This window comes from Metopolophium dirhodum, chromosome 4, assembly GCF_019925205.1.
Source record: "Metopolophium dirhodum isolate CAU chromosome 4, ASM1992520v1, whole genome shotgun sequence".
In the NCBI taxonomy this organism is placed as follows: domain Eukaryota; kingdom Metazoa; phylum Arthropoda; class Insecta; order Hemiptera; family Aphididae; genus Metopolophium; species Metopolophium dirhodum.
Genome location: NC_083563.1, coordinates 28,789,816 through 28,816,556, shown reverse-complemented (window position 1 = coordinate 28,816,556; position 26,741 = coordinate 28,789,816). Strand labels below are relative to the sequence as shown.

The 26,741-nt window shown below is 29.4% G+C and overlaps 2 protein-coding genes across 3 annotated transcripts; both read left to right on the top strand.

Annotated features, from left to right (window-relative positions):
* The first annotated feature begins 67 nt into the window (after positions 1-67).
* Positions 68-7,002, top strand: LOC132943073 (EF-hand domain-containing family member C2-like). Its single transcript, XM_061011868.1, has 11 exons — positions 68-548; positions 632-799; positions 969-1,119; positions 2,653-2,873; positions 2,986-3,219; positions 3,286-3,529; positions 3,618-3,869; positions 3,957-4,132; positions 4,193-4,608; positions 6,372-6,471; positions 6,562-7,002. Exons 1-11 carry the CDS (start codon positions 501-503, stop codon positions 6,640-6,642), a joined length of 2,091 nt encoding a protein of 696 aa, XP_060867851.1. The 5' UTR covers positions 68-500; the 3' UTR covers positions 6,643-7,002.
* On the top strand, positions 6,865-25,262 carry LOC132943074 (ras-like GTP-binding protein RhoL). Of its 2 annotated transcripts, XM_061011870.1 has the most exons (6): positions 6,865-7,194; positions 15,689-15,803; positions 19,164-19,337; positions 22,490-22,604; positions 22,919-23,036; positions 24,417-25,262. In XM_061011870.1, exons 3-6 carry the CDS (start codon positions 19,174-19,176, stop codon positions 24,629-24,631), a joined length of 612 nt encoding a protein of 203 aa, XP_060867853.1. In that variant the 5' UTR covers positions 6,865-7,194; positions 15,689-15,803; positions 19,164-19,173; the 3' UTR covers positions 24,632-25,262. The 2 variants fall into 2 exon arrangements, with proteins under 2 accessions (XP_060867853.1, XP_060867852.1); XM_061011869.1 differs by lacking the exon at positions 15,689-15,803 and having other exon boundaries at positions 6,867-7,194.
* Positions 25,263-26,741: the final 1,479 nt, after the last annotated feature.

Below are 26,741 nucleotides of genomic sequence, written 5' to 3'. Positions count from 1 at the left end.
TGAAATAATTGATAATAGCGCACAAAAATTATTATTATTATTATGACTATAATAATAACAACAACAATTATGTTTATTGTTCATTCAACAATTTTGATTTCATATATTACGGTTTGTCAATATAGGTACCAGCTAAGTTCTAAGACAATATTATTAATTCACTTCACGGGTGGTGTTAATTCAACTGACATTTAAAATAGTTAACACATATTATTATAATTGATTTTTGTTTCCAAGCTACGCAACATAATGCTATATAGTCACCCCTCTCAGATAAAAAGTATTGACCAAACATATAGAAATAGAAATCATAATACCTAACCGCGAATTCTTTATTCATTGTATATTACAATATGGTTACAATATAATTATAATTTGCTGTTTAAAAGTGAGTTAAAATATTTTTTAAAAACATTATCAAGGATTAATTTATTATATTCGTACAGTAGCTCATATAATAATTTAATGATACTAAGTATTGAATAATCCCAAGCATTATAATGTCTTATAAATTGCCAATGATACCAGGATTTCAAACTTGTAACAAAGTAAATGATTTTATATAATACAATAAAATGTAATTTTTATAAACATATTTAATTTAATACAATTATTCAATTATAAATACAAGGAAATTAAAATGAGGTATCCGAAGACCCCTGATTTTGATATCATGAGCGGTGTACATATTATCAGATCACTACACGTCAAAAATGAAAAGAAATGTAATTCCGTCTTTAATTCCACAACAGATCTCGAAGAAGCCAAAAAGCCTACTTGGCTAGTATTTGATAAACAGGTAAGTAAACCGTAGTCTGTAGATGAGGACCAACGTAAATGTTGGTGTACAGTAATTACATATTTGGTTAGAAGTTATTAGTTACCATAATTTTAAGCGGAGTCAAACAAATAAAATATATAAATACGTTAACATTAAAAATAGTAATCAGGACTTGATGTCATTCCAGAACCTAACATTCGATGCATATTTCAAAAGCACGGTGAATGAAAGCTTTGGCTGTACCTATAATTTAAGAAAATGCAAAATAATTTATTTTCTTGAAGATAATACAATTAAGGTAGTTGAACCCGTCGTTATCAACAGTGGTTTACCACAAGGTAAATTCTTTTTATTAGTATTGAAATATTTTGATTACCTACACGAGTAATTAGGTATAAATTGTATAATTAAATGTAAAATATATTATGACTTCTGAGTTAAAAGTTGAAACAAATAATATTAAGTTAACATAATATAGGTAAAATTCGTTTTTACGTAGGTACAAATTAAAATGTAAATAGATTGTTCTTTCGTTTGATTTTCTTTATCGTTTTTTATTTGTGATTACGAGTATACAGACAGTACCTACAATCTACATAGGTACTTACTTTATTTTACAACTATATTACTATTTACTAATAACTTATAAACTAATTGTTCTAATAGCTAAATGACTTAATAATGTATTGATTTCTTAAAATAACAGGAATATATTATAACGATAACGTTTTAATATTATTTATTATTCATTAATTTAATTGAAAAAATACTATATTAGGTACTAGGTAGGCACCTTCCTATTAATTACTAATTAGTAATGCGTTAAATACTTAAATATGATATCGGTGAAGTATTTCCATTTCCCAAGGTCGTCGAGAGAAGAAAATAAATAATGGCAATAATCATTGTACATATTATGGTATATATTTTTATGTTTTTTCGAACACTTAGCACTACTATAAGGACTAAGAAGTGATCTAAGCCACGGGAGCTCAGTTCCATTTGTTAGCTGTTAAGTGTGTATTTAAAATACATTTATGCCAAATAATTATGTTAATTATACATTTTGTGAGAACTAAAAAGCAACAAAGATATTTGATTTATAACTATGTATTGTTAATTTTTATTAAACTTAGTACTTACTACTTTACTAGGTTTATGTATGTATGCTTTTTCGGGTAGGTACAAGGTAATATAGAAAAATCATTAAACCGTTTGTAAATCGAGTTTGTGACGGGATATTTTACCTAATGTAATAATTAATAACTAATAAGTAACAGTTGTAATTATTATTTTAAATTTAATATTGTGACACACTTGCATTAGCCGGCAGTATACTATTATAGTTGTCTTCTATATGCACCGAATTGAGCGATGTCGATACGAATGCCTGATACCTAAAGTGGGTCTGTAGTGCAGTATATAATATTATTTATGATATTTATAAGTTATAACATTTAAATAGCCGTAAAACAAGTGTAGCAGATGATCGAGTTGAGTATTAATAGAGAATTCAAATGATTCAAATTTCAATCAAATATGTGTCCAATTATTGTTTGATGATTTTTAATAATTACATAGTTTATAATAATTTATACATTTATAATTATAATGATCTATTAAATTATGATTTCTACGCATACAATATTATCTCTTACTCATGGTTAATAATTTACAATAATAATAAATAAACTAATAAACTAATTACAAGATGATATCAAAACATTTACGTTGTAATGATGTGTAGAATATAGTACTGAATTTTTGTAATCACCTGATATTATTTATTCGACTGTAATAATATTATGTCCATTGTCCATATTATTTGTTATCTAAATAACTGTATACATTTGTTGGTTAATTAACTGCAGGATGTTTAATAAAACGACATAAAATTCCGTTATCAAATAACAATAACGACTACTATCAACTACTAGACTTCAATGTCGGAATTACTGTGGAGTTTTATGGGAAACAGTTTAAAATAATTGGCGTCGATAGTTTCACAAGAGATTTTTTGAAAAAAACAGGTGTTGATGTACCCGAAAACATGGCAATGCCCGTTGACCCATATTTTACTGGAAGAGAAAAAGTAATACTAATATTCTTTAACATACAAACCATAATTATAACTGTTTGATAATATGATTATAAGTTATTTTTTATACTTTTAATGGATGTATTGTAACAAATAACGAATAAAGACACCAAAAAAAAAACAACCAACGAGCAAAGTAATGTCACCCGCCTATAAACAAACTCAAGGATTCGAAGGCATTTTAAATTTTAAAGGTTTTTGGGACGATCGTTATAATGTTGATGGTGACTTACATATTTTGGAAGTTCGTTACTTTTTGGCGGACGATACAATGCAGATTGTTGAACATAATTCAGATGGTGGTCTAAAGACATTTCTTAAAAGACAAAAACTTCCAAAAGTATTACATCATAATAAAACACTGAAATATATGCTAAGTTATTATGATGCATTGGATTTGTTTTAGGATCGAATTTATGTAAAACCACCGGGTTTTAGTGAACAAAATGATTTATTGAATGTTTTGGCCATAAATTCGATGAATCAATGGTATGCTTTTGATCCTTTAGGCAATTTGAGTGATGCTCAAGACTGTTATTATCATTGGTCAAATCTACATGTGGGAGCTGAAATTGACGTTTATAGTCGAAAAATAGTCTTGTCTAGTTGTGACGAGTATACCAAGCAATATTATTCAGATTATGGTTTGAGTAGGTTATAAAAATGTTATAACAATATAATTCTAATGCTTGATATATTGTAGGTACCTATAATTGATGTATTATTATTGTAATTTAGATAATTTTCCTTCTGCAATTGACTCTCCAAAAGTAATAGAAGAGAAAGAAAGATCGACTGTCCAAACCATACCAGTGTGTCACGATGAAAATGTTTTGAATAAACTACTTAGTCATTCAACAATGGAAGCCTTAGTTTTTAAAGCAAAAATTCTACCTAAGGAACCGAACAATCTCAATCGAGAATTTATCGTAAAATGTTTTCTAAGCGATCAAAGTTTTTCTGTTTCCGAAATGAATATACAAACAGCTGGTAAGTTTTTATTATATTTAGACATGTATATTAGCCTATACATAGCATATGTATTTACTAATTTGTTGATTTCATGTATTTTTTTAGGTGCAATAGGTTGTAGATTTTTTTCAAAACGAAAAATTCCAAAAGAAAGTCCAAACGAATTTAATGTAATATTTAAACTATACGTTGGTGTCAAATTGATTATAGATGGTTTCCAATTTGTATTTGTTGATGTAGAGGATAGGACGTTAAGGTTTATGATGGATCATCCAAAAGAAGTGAGTTTGCATTGTGTCCATACTAAAAATCCAAAACTTATTAAAATACATTTTTAACAGTTTCCACATAGTGACGTTCATTACGTAATGAATCAAATATCAAAAATAATAAAAACTGATATAGATACGTTAAAAACAAAATATTTCCAAAACAGAAATGAAATCGAAAGAAATGAATTTATCGAAATAATGCTGAATAAGTTTCCAAATTTTAGTCGCCATGGCATGTTTGTTTTGGCATTACAGTACAAAAAGCACGGAATGTACAAAGAAGTATCTGACAATTTATTCAGAAGCATTTTGCAGGATGAGTTGAAGCGAGAATTGTTTGTAGGTTTCGACGGACTTGAAATTAATTTCAAACAAAGAAATTTGGATAAGAGGGACGGATATCTTGAACGCAGTAGTGCATTCAAAGCTTTAAAAAGTGCAAAACTACCATTTTCCACTGAAATTATAAATATGTTATTAGAGAGGTAAGATGAAGTATTTATGTATAATACACTAATGTAAGAAAAAAAAGCCAAGAAAAAATGCCAATTTATTTATTTATAAGAATTAATTATATTAAGTGTTGTCAATTACAAGGCTGTAGCTGGAAAAAATTTTCGGGAGGAGCTTAAAACCAAATAATATTTTTTCATAATATAAAAAACCAACTAAAAAAATGTATATGTTATAACTTATAATAATAATTAACCGAATATGGTTTTGTATGCATTACATGTGTGATGCACACAATTTTAAATAAAACGTTTTATAGTATTAAGTCTAGCAGTATATTTTTTCTTTTGCGAAACAATCAATTGCATCATCTGGATTCTGGGTTGCTTTTAATTTGTACTAGCACACTCAAATGACTAAAGACTTTAGAGCTAGACCCGTAAAGGTCCTTTCACACGTACTCACATCTGATCCTGGTCCGTTCCTAGTCTGATCCGTTAGGGTATCCGTGTATTCGGAAATACGAACTTATGTATCGTTTTTCAATGCATAATAATATATTCACAGTTCTCATACATCCGATCCGAGTACGGTCCAAGTTTTTCGAGGTTACTCCGACGTAATTGGTCTGATGAGTTTCGTACTTACCCAAATAGCTTTTTAATCTTGTAAATGAAAATGTGCGTTCTGGTATTGATATCGTAACTTATAATGTAGCTCATAGTTTCAAAAGAAAAGAAATATTTGGAAAAAATTCAGAATTTAAATGTAATTATATTAATTATGCTTCATAGTCGAATTCGGATAAAAATGTCAATACGAGTATAGACAACAGACTTGTTAACAAAAGTGTTCAATAAGTTATCGTCGTCCGTCGATAAATCGCTTGTGATATACTTATAATACATAGAAAATGCCAACAAAATTTGTATTCGCACGATTTTAATATTATAATATATTAATATGTATAAAGTATCGGTGTATAACAATACAAACATAATAATAATAATATAGGTACCTACTTACAGTTATCATATTATTAGAGAAATAATATGGTAAATTATTATAATTAATTTAGTTTCATAAATTAAAATCATTAACTAAAAAAAGTTTCCGGGGGGGGGGGGAGGGTTGAACCCCCAAACTCCCCTCAAATAGGGCCTTGATAAATTTCATTATATTTTTAATTCTATAATAATACCTAGCAATAGTAATGAATGTATTGATTTTACAATGTATATTTTTTTATTATAAACTTCCTTCACTTATTTTCAACTTCAGTAACTTTTCTGTTGGGAAAATAAATGGTTGGTCAGTAATTTTCAAAAGCGTCAGAGAAAAAAAAAAAATTTAATACAAGGTTTTTAGTAATAGCATAAAATATTAAGTATAACTTAATATAATATGTAGTTCATATTGTTCATACCACAACATGTACCTACATTTAAAAAAGTATCACTCTATACAAAGTATACATAATATTATACATATTAGTGGCGTATCTACGGGAGGGGTGATATGGGGGTCATACATTCTCATACCCCCCCGGAGACGGCATTTCGTTCACAATACAACATGTATATAATAATCATGAGTATATAATATAATATGTGTATATACTGAATGTTTATTAAAAATGTTATACTGGGGGTACTTTTTGGTTAAATTGTCCTCTTCCTACTCTGTAAAAATTCACTTTACAGCGTTTATAAATAAACCTGTTATTTAAGAATTTACAAACCCGAAGTTTGTACAGCATATAATTAATAATAATAAAAAATAAGTTTTTTTTTAGATTTGTTCATCACGAGACAAATAAAGTGGATTACGTGGACTTGCTGGAGTATTTAAATTATACCATAAACCCTACTCCCGGAGCACAAGGTTTATCGAAGGTAGTTTAAAATAATGAATTAAATAAATATCATAATAAACGTAGTAACGTTAAAAACATGCTGAAATTGTATGGATAATTTTCCCTCCAGGACATACTATTATACAGGAAACCAAATGAAGCGTTTATCAGAGTCGGCGAGTTCGTCAACGATTTACGGAAATTATTATAATAATATTAATAACACTATAGTACCAACGTTACACGGGTCCCCCCCACTCAACGCTGATATTGGTTTCCAATATTGTTGCAAGATCCGGCGAACTGATGACGCGTCAAACTGGTTTGTTTGGTAACCACTCAACATGTGTTGTTGCTGCGACATATTGCATTCAAGGGCGTTACGGGACGTATTGTGTATTTGTGTGCCGTGCGAGTAGTGACTAGTGAGTAGTTCATCTGAAGCCTTCCGATGAGTCGGCGTCGTTTTAAAATCTTATAGTGTTAGAACCGTTTGACGTTGATCGCAACGCTTTTCACGTGAATCATATTTTTAGTGTGTGTATTTTTGAAATTGTATTTTACTTAAACATTTATCCGATTATTATAATTATTATTTTTTTTATAACTTTTTATGATTGTTTTTAAAATATTTAAAATCTTGTCGTGACAGTCTCGTCCATTCGCATAAATACAGTTTGAGCAAAATTGGTAAAATTCACTTAACTTAGATGGTGGTTGTACACGCTTGAAACTTATTGGACACATAACGTGGATATAAAAGGTACTTGTTTTAAGCTTTTAATCATATCACCGAATGTTATAATTGATAGTTAGGTATATAATATTAACAAATAAAATGAAACATTATTTGATCCATTTATTATTTAATATTTATGTTTATTTTGATTAGGGTTGAAAAACATTTATTTATATACAGGTACTAATATTATTATTATGATTATAAAATATGAAAAAACCTCGATAAACTGTTATTTTTAGAAGTACCTATTTCGATAAAAACTGATCAATTAGGTATCTAGATAAAATCAAATATGATTTTTAGATGCATAAAACTGAGGCAATAGCAAATAATCAATAAATGTTATAACATACATCGTGTTATTTCTTTTATGGTTCTATCGTTGTTTAATTCATTTTAGTTATATAATAATTCAAATTCAGTAACATATTATTAATTTTCTCGATGTTGTATATTTTATTAATTATTTATTTATGAATTTTCACTTGAACAATACCTATTATTCTAGGACTCGAGGTATTCAATATTTATGTAATGTTGACAAGCGACAGTCATCACTCTGTTATGACGTCGCTATGTACTTCAAAACGATTATAGGTAATCATAATAAATTTATAATCCATCTTATAACATTTTATAACCTTTTTCGTAAATCGTAATAATTTCGATACAAATAGAGAGAAATTCAAAAATAAAATTTTGGATTTATGTTTATATTGTATTAAATATTGTCGGCATTGCATTGAAATTGAAAATTAATATTTAAAAAAAAAAACATATTTATAGATTTTGAAGCATACATAATAATATAATATTATATGCTTGTACTCTTAGTTATTGTTATTTGTGAATCGCAATTTGTTATCGATGGGTATTTTAATTATACTTTTTGTAGGTACTGCAATACTGAAAAAGATTGAAAAATATTGGTCTTTTAATTTCCATCTATATTCAACAATATATCGCCCGCTGAAATATGTATTTGTACCTTGAGATTGTAATAACATCTAAAATTAAAAATTCTAAAGATTTGATAAAGCTTAAATAGTGAATTTTGAATTTGTTATTCATGTATCTACTACTTACAAAATAGCCACTTAACGTTATTAGTTGATTAACGTTAGACCGTAAGTTTTATAGAAATCGACTTATTAAATATAGTTTTATACAATAATAGTTTGAATTAAAGGTACCTATTTAATGAATTTCAAAATATTATATCGCACAAAGTAGGTACAACAACAACAAGACAATATATAATATACAGATTTTTATACACCGTCAGGTGAAATTTAATTTCAATATCCGTCTGCGGTCTTCCGTGCGTGAAACACAGCAAAACACATTCATGTGGATTGATTATAATGATTGTTCAAAAATCAATGGGAACTATAGGGAGCAAGTTTAGAGAGTTTATTTTTTACTTTAAAAAGATTCTTAAACGCCTTCAAGAATGTGATCGGAGTTGTAAAAGCACTAATTACAAAATGTTAATCTAATATAAAATAGGTAATATTTATATATTGCTACATTACGGTCGAGCCCCCCCCCCCCCCATAAGTGATGCCATAAAGAAAAATGGCAATATTTTATTGAGAAAAAACAAATAACACCAATTCCACTTGAAGGGAACACAATATTGGTATTATACACCTGTACGATCATTGTATTATATAATTATTTAATTATCATGTATATTTATATCCCTATTTATAGCATTATACCTATACCTATTACGGTGCATTATAAATAATAGTATATTTTGTTTTAAACTTATAAAAACCATATTTTATCATCAATATTATTGAAAATTGTATTTATAATATATGATAATAGACAATAGTTGTACAAATACATATTTCGTAAATTACTAAAAAACAAATTTTAATAGCCTGTAACATTTGGCTCGCAGATTAGTTACTAAATAATAATATGCAATACTCAATTATGCGGTTACTTACTCGAGATTCAAGTCACTAAACTTTGATACCTACTAATTTTATTACTATAAAATAATATATAGGTACTATAGTATAAACAATAAACATACCACCATGTGTTGTCTCCGTCTTAAAACGTGCGTAGGTACAACAAATGAACAACTTGGCAAATTTTCGTTCAGCAGAACCAGTTTTGTGTGGTTCGCTTTGATATTAGAATGAATTTGACTTATCATCAAACTTAACGGTAAGAACATTATCTGTGTTTGTATATTATACATTATTACGTCCAGTTCTTTCGATATTCAAATTTTTAAGTGAGTTATGATTTTATGAGCCTTTTTAAATTATTGTAATAATTATATTATATTCATTACTCGTAGATGCCTAACTCGCATCAACATATTTTAAATATCATGAAAAACAATCGTCCAAACACAAATAATATATTATTATTTATTACTATTCGGTTTTGATAATAATGATTGGTTCATTTTCTGTATTAAAGCATTTAGAGGCTTTGAGCTAACATCAATTTAGTCTGCAAGTTTGCCATGTTGACATGTTATATAATATTGTAAGACAGTGGCGCAAGGTTCTTCGTTTTATTTTTTACAGACAATTGTTATTTGACGAATTCATATCGAAAGTCTTCGGAATACCAAACAATATAATATATTATCTTTATATTTTTTAGAAAAAAGAATTCCCAGATCTTAATAAAATGTTTTAACGTAAAACATTTTTTAATCTACATTAGTTTCGTGAAAATTAAAATGATAATAGTAATTGTTGAGTTATTATTTTATTTAATATTAAAATTGAAATTTCTTAACCGGTACAGTTCAACAATTATACCACTCGTCACTAATATTTAGGTAAAAGTATCTATACAACTTACGGTCAACAATATAAGTTATATACACACTATAATATTTGCAATTTATTAAGTGGAAAAAAAAATATTTTTAAATTTTCGAGTCCGTTGTTAAATATGAACATGCATCGTATTCGTTTGAGCTTAAGCATAGTTTTTATTCGCATCGATGTTACCATAGACTTTAAAATATAAATGATTGAAAAGATAAAGTGCAATTACAAAAGTGAAACTATATTGTTACAGTTCCACTATTAAAGGGTTTTATATTTTTATATATGTAGCCGAAAGCCACATAACCACAATGATAAAAATACGTATTGCCAGGGTGATTAGTCGATTTATCATCGGACAAATCGATAGTTGTTATTTGTTATTATTTGTTAGTTTGTCACTTACCTATTTAGTAAATTACATCCACACGCTCGCCTATAATCATTCAATATGGTTTAGAGCTGCGGCCTACGCGATTTCATCCAAAACCCTCCTCAATTTGTCGTGAAAAACTACGTCAGATTTGTAACTTTAAACTGTAATAATTAATATTGCATTTGGCTCCGTTTTTGATAAAGTTTTAAAATATTTTTAAACCAAAAAAAACAACACATTAATCGAATAATATCGGTGACGTGTGTTTGCGTTGTCATTTTTAATTTCACGAGCATAAACATATACCTAATTTCGTTCAACACTAGTCAAAATCGATGTACAATAAATGTACAATATACGTAAATTTCTCATACGCCGGGTTCATGTATTATATTTTGTAAGTTTATTTGAATTTCCTATTTAAAATTGGCTACTATATAATCATCTATGTACTAACTAGGTACTAACATTTTAATTTCTTGTTTTTTAAAAAAAAAAATTAAATTAAAAACGTTATGATGTTTAACCATTAAAATGTTAAGAAGTATTTATGTTTTGAGTTAGTGAAATTTGTAGTATTTATTACTGTTTCAAAATATGGTTTGTTTAGTAGGTAACATTAAACACTTAAAATTACGCATTATTGATAACAATTTATATTTAAACTAAGTAGGTATCTAAGTATATAATTCTAATATATTATGAATTTAGAAATCTATCTTATTTTAACTGATTTGTATTTTAATATACTTGTACCTAATTGGAAATAACAAATAAATTGCCTAATTATTAAAATATTGGAAAACTATAATTGTAGGTACATAGTACCCACTTAATGTTTTATAATTTAAATATTTTAAAAATAAATCCCTTGTAGTTATGTTGTTCAAATTTGTGTATTTCCTTTTACAAGACTACTAAAACTACCTATACTTATTAACAATTGAGACATCGAGTTATAATAGAAATACATTCTTGCAATTGTTATTTTTATAAATTAATAAATGTAGGAGAAATATTGTCCAGTTTCCAATTTTGGTTTTTTTTTTTAATGGCTAGAGAATTTATTACTATAGTGTATTATCCGAAACTTAATGACTTTTGAAAATTGAAAATAAAAATCTTCATAGTAATAATTATACACTATATAATATTATACATTTTGTAATGAATTGTAGCGTGGTATAAGAAAAAAGTGGTTAGTTTATACTTTTCGTGTTCACAGTGAAATATGAATATCGTATTATTAATTTGAAAGAAAAAAAATAATAACGTCGCATCTGTTTTTAATTTGGAATTGTTGAAATGGCTACACAAGCTACAGTAGCTGAATACCTACTATTAATGTAACGTTAGTTGGAAAAAAATGTCGATTAAATGATTTTATCCCGGATTTTAGTGTGTAAATAACATTTTCATAGTAGGCATCTTTACGATTAATATAAGTGAAACAAGAATAATGTGCAATGTAATATTATATTTTATTATTAGGTACCTGTAGTAGTACTTCCTACATTATACATATAATATGATATGTATTTTATTTTACATTCTGAGTGGAGCGATGACTGTATATTGGTTTTAAAATGAAATCTTTCGATTTTTCGAAGCAGTAAAAATATTTCAATCTTAAACTTTGATGGTGGTTTCTTCTTCTGGTAGAAAATTGTGGATTTAGTTAATACTTTGGTGGTTAAAAGTAAAATTCTCCTAGTCAGTACTTTTAAAAATAATCTGGATAAACAAAAAATTGAAATTAGGGAAACTATATAAATTTGTAAACGAAAAAATAGTCTGATAAAATCGATTTTGTTTTTTCTGTTGGAATTCAAACATTGAATACTGTATAGATACTTGCATATTTTACTGAATAATAATATTATCATTTTCTATAATAGACATGTCTGGACTAGTGCACTATCGTTTTAAAAATATTTCCAATATTTTTGTGATTTTTATAGATAGTTTAAATGTTTCACACTTTTTTGATGTATGAATAATAACATTTTTGTTGCTCAGTAAAAATGCTTGAAAATTTAATACAAAGTTCATAATTATTATGAAGATTAAATATTTCTTATCTTCGTGATCATAATATTGAGTTGTTTTTGTCGTAATTATAAAATTCCTATCGAAAGTAGTAGGTACAATATACTCACTATTTTTTATCAGTTAAATTTATAAAAAAGTACGAAAATATGTTAATTTTTTTAAATTGCAGTTCATATAACATATTTCCTATTTCGTTTTTAGCGTCAAAGCATCGATAATAATCCATCATATATTAAAAAAAAAAAAACAAATTATATAGGTACAGATAATGCTTAAAATTGGTAATATTATTTATATTAATTATTAGGTATACTACGCAATATTATAATATATTAAAAATATTTTATTTTCAACTAGTTGTTGTAATAACGAAAAATAAATTTTCAAAAATGAAATCTGTCCTTCCTTAGTGTACAATGTACATAACATAGGTAGGTAGTATGTAATTTAAGTTGAAATTGATGGTTAAATGTTTTTGCGAACTCTGGTTTTAATAATGACTAACGGTGAACCAGTTGCGGCGATCGTTTAATAATGTAATAGGTACTGTAGTAACAATAATTGCTAATGTTTAGCAGAAGAATGTTGCCTATTCGTGTTTGTAATGTTAAAATCACGGTCTCTGCGTTTTTCCACGAATTCCGCTATGAATAATAATTAGTATTAATTACCTATTGGTGACTAGAATTTAACATAACATTGCTCGTAATACTGTTACTCATTTATGATCCCTACCATAGACTACGTGTGTGTACGTAATACAGTGGGCCAAATAACCAGGGGCATTGGATTCTTGGCGGGAAGCCTAAAATATTGTTCGGGGCCGTCTATAAGCTCCTACGTCACCGAGGGATAATTAAACACCGGACCAAATGGAATAGGTATACCCTCGTAAAACCATCAGTCTTTGTAAAACAAAATCCTTTCAAAGCGTTCTCCTTCTTTTTGATGTAGTTTCGCATATAGCATTCAAGTGGGAAAACATTCTACTACGGTAATCGTTATTAAATTTTTTGCGTTTTTTTTTTCAATTCAGAGAATTTTCATACCCGCAATATTATATACACGTTATAATATATATATAATATATAAAGCTAGGTACCCCACGTTTGTTTTGCAGCGCGCGCACATATTATAATAATGTACGGAAAATGTACATTCGTTTACATGAGCATTATTGACATAATATCGTAACGTATTCCGTACCTGCTATATACAGGGTGATTCGCCAAGCATATTATGCTCACCCCCGCATTTTCCTTTAATATTGAATTTATTCAAATACGGATTTTCATAATTTTAAGTATACTTAAAATTACGTTTGTATTTTGCATTGGTGTTTACCCCATATTTTCAATCTTTATACCTTTCAAAATAAATGTCCTGAGACACAATATATAAATATATCTATATTTAAATAAAAATCACGATTAATTATTACAAATTGTCAAGCACATATTTTTTTTTTGAAAATTGTTTGATGCATTAACGTCGAAATTTGAACAAGCATATTTCCGAGTGTAATGTTCTAAGAATAAACAATTATTTTCCTCGGTAATAGGTTTAAAACTATTTGAGAATGTCAAAAGATAAACTGTTTAACCAACTCTAGAATATATCCGATACATCAAGTACCTACTAAAAAAACTTACCCCAATCTAGGCTTTATTCTAGAATACCTATATGGGACAATATATCACAATCAATCGGCATGGAAAAAAATGGAACATAGAATAGTCCAAATGTTCAGAACTTCTGTCAGTAACATATTCATACACTCGCCAGCTAGAAATGACTGATACTATATACACTCAGTGGCGTATTGACGAAGGTGGATTAAGGAGATTTATCCCCTCCACATGGGCTGTATATTAAATGCAAATTTTAGGCCTCCTAAGTTTAATATAAGTTTAGGTTTAACTTAAAGCCTCCAACTTTAAAGGCGGGACTACTGGATAAAGTCATATATCCCCATGACAAAAACCTAAATACGCCCAGGAAAACACGGAGCTGCCTGAATAGGATCAGAACCAGAACTAAAGAAACCTGAACTAAAGAAATGCTTTTGACAATGGTGAATGACAGAAAATACTCATTGTGACTGTAAAAATCTATTAGAGAGTGTAAAACATATTATCGTTCTAGAATTCCTCCTTTAGAAAGTTTCAAGGAACATGGCACGATATATTTAGGTACAGCATCCCCTAAAGCAATTGTATGGATAGAATCGCTGGACCTAGAACTTTAAATTTTAAACCTACATAAAGACCACAACATATTATTATTATTATTATTCACTTACACTATTACTATATTGTTAAACCCAAATCAAAATAATATTAGATCTATCACAAGCTATATGTTTTATGTTTTAATTTTTAACGCCTTAAACTATGTAGTAAATTGTCTATCATGCCATACGATAAATAAATAGGTTTAAAAGATATGGTTTATTGATGATGGGTATGATTATTTGAAAATTAAAGTCATTTGGGTATATAGCTGGTAAGTGGTAAGTACCTAATATATTAACATTTTTAATCTAGACTCAAATATTATATCTAGGTATTTAATATTTTATGCAAAACTATCATTAAATACGGACTATTATCCATTGTACGTGAAGTTTAATATCTCTGATACTACTTGTTTGAATTTCCATTTAGATGCATAAAAAAAATCACGTGCTTAAAAATAAATTGTAATAAAAGTGTAATATTCTAATTTTAAAAAAATATGCTTATATTTTCTCAGGAATCAGGAGTACCTACTCCTTAAAAGATAGAAAAAATATTAGTATTTAAAAATAATTTTTTTTTGGTGGTAGGGGGGAGGGAGGTGAGCATGATTGGTGAATCACCTTATATATTATTTATTTATTTTGGTACGCAAGAGTGAGTTGTTGTACCATATGCAGTTATTGACGAATGCATAATGTTTTGTATTATTATGCAATAATATGAACAACTATTAGATACCCACTTGAATACAAAATATATTTACGTTTGGTACTGATTTATTTATATTATTATCTCTGAAAAATTATTATTGCGATTCAATTTGAACACCTATAGCGTTATGAAAATATCACGTCGGTTGTATGTCTGTTCGAAAAATATTCATAAGGAATAATAATAATAGTAATAATAAAAATAATAATAATAGTTATATTATTATTATTAATATTATTGACACTCTAGGTTCAAGAAGACAACCACGCGACGGGAACAATACATCATAATTTTTCGTTTATTATTATTATTTTTTTTTTTTATAGATTTATATCGAGGAACATTGGCACCGTACGTACGGATAACACTAAAAAAAGTCGTAAATTATCTAATCAATGCCGTTGTTGTAGAACAAAAACACGTATAAACAATACGCTGCAGGTATATCTTTGTCACCGCGTGCTAAAATATTATATATTATTATAATAGTACGCGTGTGTAGAGGCATCCAACCTTGGTTTGGTGAATTTATAATTTGTCGAAAAAAAATTAGTAACGCACTCCTCCGCACAATATAATATTATGTATAATAATATTGTCGGTGAACGATATTCTAATTGCAACTGTGCGTTTTAATATCTTATTTCGAGTTCGGTCTCTTCCGTTTGCGAGACGGTGATAGATTATTATATTAACCAACCGTTGAACGTGTACCACGTGCAGCAGAGGCGTTTTCGTTTTATTATTATTATTTTTTTTTTTTAATATTTGGCGCTCGGTGATGCAATGGGCATTTAATTCATTGACAGGGGGCAATCACCTTTAATTGATACACATAAACGACAACTATAATATACGCCGCAGACGGGAACCATATAATATCCTCGTATTATTTTCATGGTAGGTACTAGGTATAGACACGACGGTCGCCAAACATAATATAGAGCACCACACCCCAACTCCGCGTAGAACGGTTTGAAATTGCATTACGATTGTTCGTTAAAGTTTTCGTTGGGTTAAAAAAAAAAAAAACCGTAGATAGTTAACGTTTTGAAAGTATTGACCGCCGCCGCGCGTGTGATTTTTATACCGATAAATTTTAATATTTCACGCCGCAGTACGACGATGGTTTGAATTTTACATGTATGCTTCTACACGCATTACGCATACATCATATATTTTATCATGACCGTATTATAATATTATATATACGTCAATACGTCATAAAATAATAATATATTATGCTGTGTCTCGGTGACCAGCGAATCTCCGACAATATCATATTATTATGTTATAGCTGGGTGTAGGCGTTTGACGAATTCAATAGTTCGAACAACTTTAAAAATTCAAACATTTCAACATAAATACATACAATATTTTAAGCGATTTACGAACCTTCGCAGCGTAATATATTCCATAATTTTAGACTCTAAACGTTGCGATGCGATTTTTTATTATTTGAACCACTTTTTTTAGTAGAAAATATGCTCTAACCATCAGCTTCGATGGAATATTCTTGTATAAATTTGGATTTAGTTGGTACTTTTGGGAGGTAAAAATTGAATATTCTCAATCCTTTTAAAACTAATCTGGAAAATACGATTATTTATTAAAGTTTTAATATTATTATTAAAATAATTGTTTGATTACGAAAAAGTTTTACCATCTTCGCTCAGAATCCGTTTTTCATTTTATACAATTATTATTTAATATTTATCATTAGATTAAAATTTAAGACGTCGTCCATTACAGTGCACGTGAAGTACTCTCGACTCCTCTGTACAGTTTAATACATACTCCCCACTTAAAAAAAAATTTTCCATCCATTTTAACTAGTAGTGCACAGTAGCGATGTCCGATCTATTTGCGTACATTAATCAGTGGTATAGTTACTTATATAGATATGACGACTGCTATATAATAATTTACGCATAGTGTCTGTGCGGTGCACATAAATTTGCTATCTGACAATATTGTTTGCTGCTCGTGTGCAGCGTATGTGCGATTCGTTTCAAATGTACTACGTATACATATTTTGCTAAACAGACTACAGCAACAAAATACTATGTTTCGTAGTTATGTTATTGCTACTATTATTATATATTTGCGAACATAACATGATATAAGTGTCAGTAGTTTTTTCATGATAGTTTCTACTTCAGGAATCCTATTCGCGGAACATACTACATCGGTGGACGGGTTTCGCGTTATTTTTCGATTGAAATATAATTGCCAAACGTTTTTATTTGTATGTGTACAGTATGGAGGCCATGATGTCGTATCTCCATTACGTCCCTTTCCCTGATTTATCTTATTATATTATTAATTTTGCGCCCTCCTATATACGGACGTATTATAAGTTGTATGCAACTACCATTTATAAAAATGTAATTCGATTTTATGACTGGTGATAATATTATATTCAATATTCAAATAGTAACAAAGCAATGATAGTAATAATAACAGTAATAATAGTATAGTGACTTCTTAACGTATAGACTGGCTGTTGGTAGGATAAAGCTTGACGAAAGAAGCTCTCAAAGAACTAGCACTCGTAGTTAATTATAATTACTTGGTGGCCACCGCTCCTGTCGGCGGTCTATGGCACGTATGATGACCTCTCAGTTCTGCGCGTTTATATTCACGACATGTGCCGTCACCTGTATGATGATCCATCGGCATACGCCGGGCGTGTATTAATATTACGATCAGCACATATTTCCGGCAACGACAACCGTAAGTCACCCCCAGACCTCCCTAGCGTACAGGGTGTCTGATCTCGTCGTGACCAGTGTTTGTCCTAGTGTGCACCATTACGACATTTTTCCTGATTATCGTTATTTTGCGATTTTGGAAAGATTTTACCGCGCTGTGCGAAGAATCGAGACATTTATTCGCAGTATTTTTCCGACTAAAACTCGTAACAGAATAAAATCCAAATATTCTTTCCCGCGTTTGTTAAAAACCCGCGATAATATAATCATCGTGACAATTAAACAACGTTCATCATGGTAAATATTTTACTAGACGGTTTACTACGATTTCCGTCGTAGAGGGTTCAAACAATTACGAGAGAGTCTCAAAAAAGTATATTAAAATACATAATATTTTACAGATGTGGACGCATGTGTGCGTAAGTGCGCGAGAGAACCATCGCACGAATAGACACCCTGTATAGTCTCGTTTAATATACCACACTTCCTTTCCCTTAATCACGTATGGGTTGGGAAACGCCAGACTTGAATATTAAAATGCGCCGTATGTTTACATTTGTTTTTACTCAGTTTCGTCGGGCACGCATCATACACACACACACACACGCACTCATATATATTATATCACATTTATCACGAGACCCGATGCGCCGAGTGAAATACAAATTAAACCCGTAATGGAAGTTGAGGTTTCTTTTGAATAATTTCGTTTCATATCTCACCACTCGCACTGCTGCGTGCAGTCTATACACATACACACACACAACAGACACCGACGGGAACGTGAGAGCTGCTCCCGGTGTATATACTCACGTGTTGCACGTGTAACGAGATCATAACCGGAAACGGGGAGGGTGTATAATAAATAATAGAAATCCTTTTCCCGTGCGATCGGGGGCAGCTGAAGAAGCGCCCTTTAGACGCGTATGTCCCATATCGATCTAGATTTTAACGGAGATCGTCTTCCTGTTCGTTTTTTTCCTCCTTTTTGTGTCGTGTTTGTCCGCGTTACGCGGATTCACATCCGTCGGCGGCCAAATGTTTCCAATGTGAACTACTTGGTTATAATGCTTACCGTGATTCGCAGGTGTTTAACGATGGGAGCCGAATCACATTACAGCGACACCATCAGATCGTCCAAGAAATGCAGCAAGTTGAGGCCGTTGAAGATAACTGCAGTCGGCGATGGGATGGTCGGAAAAACTTGCATGCTCATCACCTACACGACCAAGCAATTTCCTACCGAATACGTGCCTACCGTGTAAGTGAAAACAATTTTTGTGCAAATGCAAGTGTAAATCTATATACAAGCAAGGTGATTATAATGTAGTAGGTTGGTACAGTATATAGTATACACGTTGATAAGTTTTTTTTTGATATAGTTTTTGCATCAGTGGTTAGTAGTCTATTGTGTTGGTGATAACTATATTTTTGTATTCCCAATATTATTATGTCTCATATTATTGTTTATTATTTATTTTAATATAGTAATATTAAAATTACTACTTCTAATATTCTATCTAATATTATAGGCCAATGGATTGTTAGAATAATCTGTTGTTTTAAAGTGCTATAGTAACTAATTCCATATTTGTGGTATCGTAATGATTTATAATTTGAACGTGTATACCAGTGTAATCTAAACTTTGTTCAATATTGATAACTATATCATTATATTTATACATTTTTATGAAAAAAAAAATATACGGTTTTCCGTCATTTCACTAATAGCGATATCAAAATACAATCCCAGATTAGAGGTGCATCCTGTTTATTACTTTTTAATCGTGAAATATATGAATTTATATAAAAAAAACCCAGTTTTGTAATAATCATGATTGTAATTTATTTATTTTTGCATTATATTTCAGCTAAAATTATAAATATTTACTATTTGTATCAATCAAGTGATGCCTAAAGTTTAAAATATCAAACATTTGTTACAGAAAAACCATTCCTATACCATTTCTCATCTTGATAAATTGTTCAAGTAAATAGTACTAAATATACTATCAAAAAATACTAAGAACTGTATAAGTAGTACCTACTACCTACATGGAGTTTTTTTTTAATATTAAAATTTTAATGATACTCAATAGTATAATGTATCGTGCATTTTAATCTGTCGATCAAAATAATAAAAATATTTAAAAGAGCGTTAGTTTTTATGTTTTTTACTAGTACTTACCTACATTTTGTGAATCCCAATAACTAATTTTAAAAATTTGACTACAAAATGAAAATCTAAAGAGTGGCTTTGTTACAGTTAACGTTTACGTTGTTAAGATAGCGATCTTTGTGCAAGTTATTCGTCGTTAAAATTGAAGTACGAACACAATATAATAAGAAATTGGAGCATGGGTGTGATATTTCGTTGTTATTTTTTTGGTTATCTCCTGAGGGGGTATGTAAGGGCAGTATTGCGCAGTAGTGAATATCAAAAAAGTTCTGCAGATTGCAGACAATAGTTAGGATAGGAACACTTTAGAATTGTTTAGTGGCTTCAGAGGAAATAGCAAAAAAAAAAAAACAATAACCTATACATTATAATTTATAGCGTAAAAGCGAATGCAATATATGTAAGTATTATTTGTTCATGATAAAACCCCTTTAAATCATTTACCTGATCATATACTATCACTCATAGTCTGTTCCATGAAGGTTTATTATTTATTTATTATTATTTTCAAATTTAAAGACATCTCCTCCAGTGAGCACAACAAATAATTCAAATAACTCCTGCAGTATCGCACTTGGTTTTATTTTGTAATCAGTTCAATGTTAACTGGAGACTTGTTAAATTTATTCATACGAAATACGATTTTTTAGATTGTTATGAATAAATAGTGTAAATCATTATATGCTGATTTTCGTATGACATAAGACATAAGTGTTCATGAAACACGTTAATTAAAATACGTAGGTAGTAGAGAAAGTATGTCAGAAATGAGTCATATTATTTGTGACTAAATAATATTTGAGAAGGTTCTTTTTATTTAAATGTTAACTATGAAGCGACCTATATTAACATTTAAAGTTGTTATACTTACTTATTCTGTTACATTGCATTCGAATTAGATAATATAAATAATCATATGTAAATTGGATATTTAGTATGTCAAAAGTATGTAAATGTTACATTATATTTTCTTTGTTTGGGTTTTCATATTTTTCGAAAACACTAATAGTAGGTACTATAAAACAAATATTTAAATTTATTTTTAAAAAACGTAATATTACAATTCAAATAAATCCATTATTATAAAAACCTTAAATGCTTTATATTTGAAAATATATATTTTGTATTACATATATTTGTATGCATTTAGTTTATAATTGCTACTTAAGTATACAAATTATATTAATTTTAGTTGAATTAAATCAATTTAACATCGGTTCAAGTTTTAAACTTATAATATGTTTAATTTCTTATTAAATTAATTTGTAGTTACATTTTTATCAAATATCTAAGAGACCCGCGATGGCCTCTATTATAAAACTTAGTTATGTCAACAACTTTCAAATATGATTACATTTAGTTTTGAACATATTATGCTGCTCCATACGTTGTATCATATTTTTTTTGAGTTCCTAATGAACTATTGGCCTTAGTCTGAAAATAGTAAAAAAATTATATATAATATACTTTATACGTAGGTTACCTACAGTTTAATTAATTATTTTGATTAATACTTTGATAATACTCATGCATGACAGGCATTATGTGATCAGTGTCCAATGTACCTTGACATTACGTTATAATTATTAATGTATTTTATAGACATAATATTGTCTATTTAGTTTTAAACTTACAACGTGTATCCATAATGTTCGTATTTCTAAATAAAACATTTTTGCTTGTCTATATTGTTAGAATATAAAATATAACAAATTTAATTTATAAATACATGTTAATGTTATATTAGAATATACATCCATAATATTGTATATGGGGGGACGAGGTGGCCGAGTGGTCTAACGCGACGGATTCGGCACAGCCGGTCCGAGTTCGATCCTCGACCACTGGGCGGCATTTTTCTCCGTGCAAGTCACGGTGTCCGGAGAACAAGTGCCGCCATCCCCCCACCCCGGGGCATGGCAGAAACCTACGGGTGCCCCATTAGAAATTCTGCCAAACACAACACACACGTGTACCAACCTACCCAATATAAAACCTACCAAACCTACCCAATATAAAACCTACAGTGCCCTCCCCACACCCAATGGCCTATGTTGCCGCGGGTTACCCAATAAAAAAAAAAAAAAAAAAAAAAAAAAAAAAAATATTGTATATATTTGACAATATTATTCGTATAGTTGGGTGTTTAATAGGGAAGAAATTTAATCAAGTGTTTTTAAAGAATATGTGTTTGCTGCTAATAATAATCATAAATATTTTTAACGTATTTTAAGATTCGACAATTATGCAGAGAACATGGTTATGGATGGTCAAGAGTACAACATGTGTCTGTGGGATACTGCCGGCCAAGAAGATTACGAAAGACTTAGGCCACTGTCTTATCCTAATGTGAGTTATAGCGTTATTAGTTTTTTAATACTGAAACACACATTTAATATACTATTACGTGCATACAATTTTATTTTCATAATCTCACATATTTTTCCATATTTTATATTACTCTTGGCTTGTGGATTACTCACTCAGGAAAATTATAATGGAAAAACCTTTAAAATAAACTAATTGATTATCGAACCACTCTTAACATTTTATTCTCTGCAATTGTAATACGCTGCCCAGTTTTGAAACACATGGTTTCCGGTTGAATCACTGATGAAACCATTCATAATATGTTATAGTAATATGCCAATATTATATTACAGACGGATTGTTTTCTACTTTGCTATTCAGTCGGTAGTCGGAGTTCATTCGAAAACATTGCCAGTAAATGGCATCCGGAAATTCAACACCACTGTCCGAAAATACCTGTGATATTGATCGGTAAGGCCTGATGACGAATCCTGTATTGTACCGTATGGGAGCGAATGCTGGGATGGGATATTATGTTCAATGCGTTTTGAATTGTATTGATATAAATATTCAGCACACGAATAGTATTGATTATAAATAACATAATATTTGAACTGATGAAAAACAATTATTTAGTCGGTTTTTGTTGATTTCTGTTCGTCAAATATTATATTGTAATCTCTACTTTAATTGTATTGTATAGGTAACGATTTGATGGTTGTTATAATAATAATTAATAATATATTAATTTTTGCGGTGTACAGTAAGTAGTTGGACAAATATTGGATCTAAAATTCGCAAAAACTTAATAAAAATAATCAAATCTATAGATATATATATAATTTCACTGGGATAATTTAATATGATAAATATTGATCATTATATGATCATGATCATAATATTAAACATCCCAAACAGATGAAATAATACTTGTTAGGTATTAAAATAAAACAGTATACACAAATCATTTATTTGGTTTAACTGTAAACAAACTAAAAAAAATTAAATGTTGCTAACATTGGTTCAAAATAATTACGCGAAAACAAATAAACGAACATTCAGAGTCCGTACAAACTACAAACACACGAATGTACGACTGAACAAGAGTAATATTTGTACCCACCTTTTGTGTGCGGATAACATAACATTATAATGGTTATCTTTTACAATGGTGCCTAGTAAATAATAATTGCATTCATAAAAAATAATAATCCAAATGTAATGGCTGTGTACCATAACGACTCGCATGTATTGGTCTATATATTTTACATAATTATATATATATATATCATATTATGTTTATGGTGATTTATTCAACGGTATTTTCTTCATTAAATATGCGTTTTTAATAAATTTATCAAACGTAGAACATACGATATAGGTAAAACGTTAGAAGGTATACTCAACACAATATAGTTTGATTATACTCAAAATTAAGGTTAAATGAACCGATTAAAAAAATATGTACTAGTCTTATAGGTCTTAATTATTTTCAATACTCCCAAACCGTCCGTTTCACTGATATATTTTTGTTTGAGAACTCATTACAACAATTTGTAGGGGGTCTCTTAAGACGCCGACTACAATTCATATTAATATTATCGTCTATATAGCGAATCACGAGTCATGATCATTGCGATGATTATAACCACGTGCCTTATTATTATATATTATAAAATATCGTTGTTCCTGCTATTATTCAATTCGTATATACTTTAATTTCTAAGTTCTGCCGTGTCATAATATTTATAATATCATACTGTAATTTATTACTAGCTATAGTATTGTCTGGAAGTTTGGTATACACAAGTTCGAATAACCGTTATCAAACAATTACTATTACATTTGCAGGTACGAAAACGGATTTAAGGCTGAGCCAAAACGACTGTATAACACGGAAAAAGGGCAAGAAAATGATGAAAAAGATCGGGGCCGTCAAGTACCTGGAGTGTTCAGCTCTGACCAACGAAGGGTTGGACACCATATTCACGGAATCGGTCCGCGCGGCCATCGAAAGGCCAAGAAAAAACTGTTTCGCGTTCCCGTTCATCCAATGCTGTAAATAGAACTCGCGAGGCTCCTAAATCATCGTCGTCATCGTCATCATCATCAATTAGTACCCGCGAGATCTCGTCCCACGCGTATACCAGCCCCCCCCCCCCCCACCAATAAGTTAGCTCCCATACAGAGTGTGTTATACGCATTATACAATACAATGTAGTAGTGGTTATCAAATACGGCGTTTCATTTGTTGAAACTTACTTTTGGAATGCAAAATATGTGCCATAGATTGTGTATCGCCTGTACATAGTATATATAATAATATAAAATAAATTAACGAAACGCTGTTTAAATGTATACCTACCTACCTACCTACCTATCTACCTACCTTACCATATGATATGACCTCGCCGCGATAACGACCAATGAGATTTTATGTACAAGTGGTCGCCTTATACTGTCGGCTTATTATATAGAAAAGTATGTTTAAATATTGTTTTTTTTTTTTTTGATAAAATGTAAAAATGTATTATTATTAATTTTTTTTATTATTATTTGTTTGTTTGGTCATGTGCATATATTATGTATAATATCTAGTATATCTCACACTATGTATCACAGTATGACACGAATATTTGATTATTATACAATTTCAGTTTCTAATTTGTTATTAATTATTAAACTATTTATAAAAGATGACAGCGTTTGCGTTAATTACATTTCAATTTACCCAAATAATTAGAATAACGTTTAAAAACTAATTTTGGTTTTTCATAAACTCGCGATTCTCGTTCGAGACTCAAGTTCCAACAGTCAATATTCATTTAATCCTTTAATTAACAGTAGTTAATTTAATTGATCATGATAATTTTCCCTGAAAATATTGATATGTAGTCGATCAGTGTTCTCCAAAACCGGAAACATCGAAATAATTTGTAGAAGTTAACGGTAACTTGATATCTATTCTGTTTTCTTATTAGATCTAAAAAAAATGAGAATTTTCTGATTGATACTTTTTGTACAAATTAATTATAAATAATTGTTATCGTTTGAAACATTATTACCGACAACCACGATTTACGATAAAACATATATCTTACGTCGTGTGTACCTATAAGAATGAGGCTATATAAGGTACAACTAACAAGTATATAGCCATGCAATCTTATCACACGCAATAATTTATAGGTTTAATGTTTAATTTTCCGTGTGCATTGTGAAATATTATACGATACGATAACACGTACATAGTTCACCGAACGCTTTTCATTTACAAATGATTTCCCATAGGCAGTGGTAAGTGGTTCCTTTCACCTTTGGGTAGTTCTTAAGCAAGGAAGTAGCAACTATAGGCAGGTAGGAATTTGTAATTGTTACTTAAACGATTTTAAATATTTTGAACGGATGTTCACTTCGATATTCCAAACATAAAATGAATGGTGTCCTCATTCACATGTATCGGTTGTACCTAATTATTATGATCTGATTTAAGGAATCGAATAACAGTTATTATCAGTATTTTAATACATCTATCTATAATATCTTATATTGGTATATAGGGTGTCCCTTTAGGATATACCCATTTGTCGTAGAGGGGGGACTCGTAGCCCAGACAAAATTGGGTTTTTGCCATTTTGCCTAAAAAATAAAAATTAAATTAAAAATCGTGAGATTAATGAAAAAAAAAATGTTGAAAAGTCAAAGTTTTCTCAAAAATAAACTCCATAAAATAGATACCCTCAATTGTTTCAAAAAAAATGAAATGTGTGTAGTCCTTGTCTCTGGGAGTCTAATAAAATAACAGATTTGTGATGTATTTATTATCTCAGGATATATCGCAATGTGTAAATGCTCGCTGAACACCCTGTATATAAAATGGATATTTTTCTATCCGTCTGCTTGTTAGCTAGAGACTTAAATACTACTGGCCCGTTTTCAATAAAAAATATATCAATAGATTTTTTGAGACTTGGAGGGCGTTGATATGTTATTTTTTCAACCCCTATAAGTTGCTAGAAGGTTGGTTCTCACACTTGAATTTAATTTTGGTTATGAATATCGAATATTTTTTTTCTTATTTGAATGGTTACCAATGGTTACAGATTATATTACAAATATTGCATACACCGCTACAACTTTTATAAATAAAATAAATTTGATCGTAAAATCAAGTAG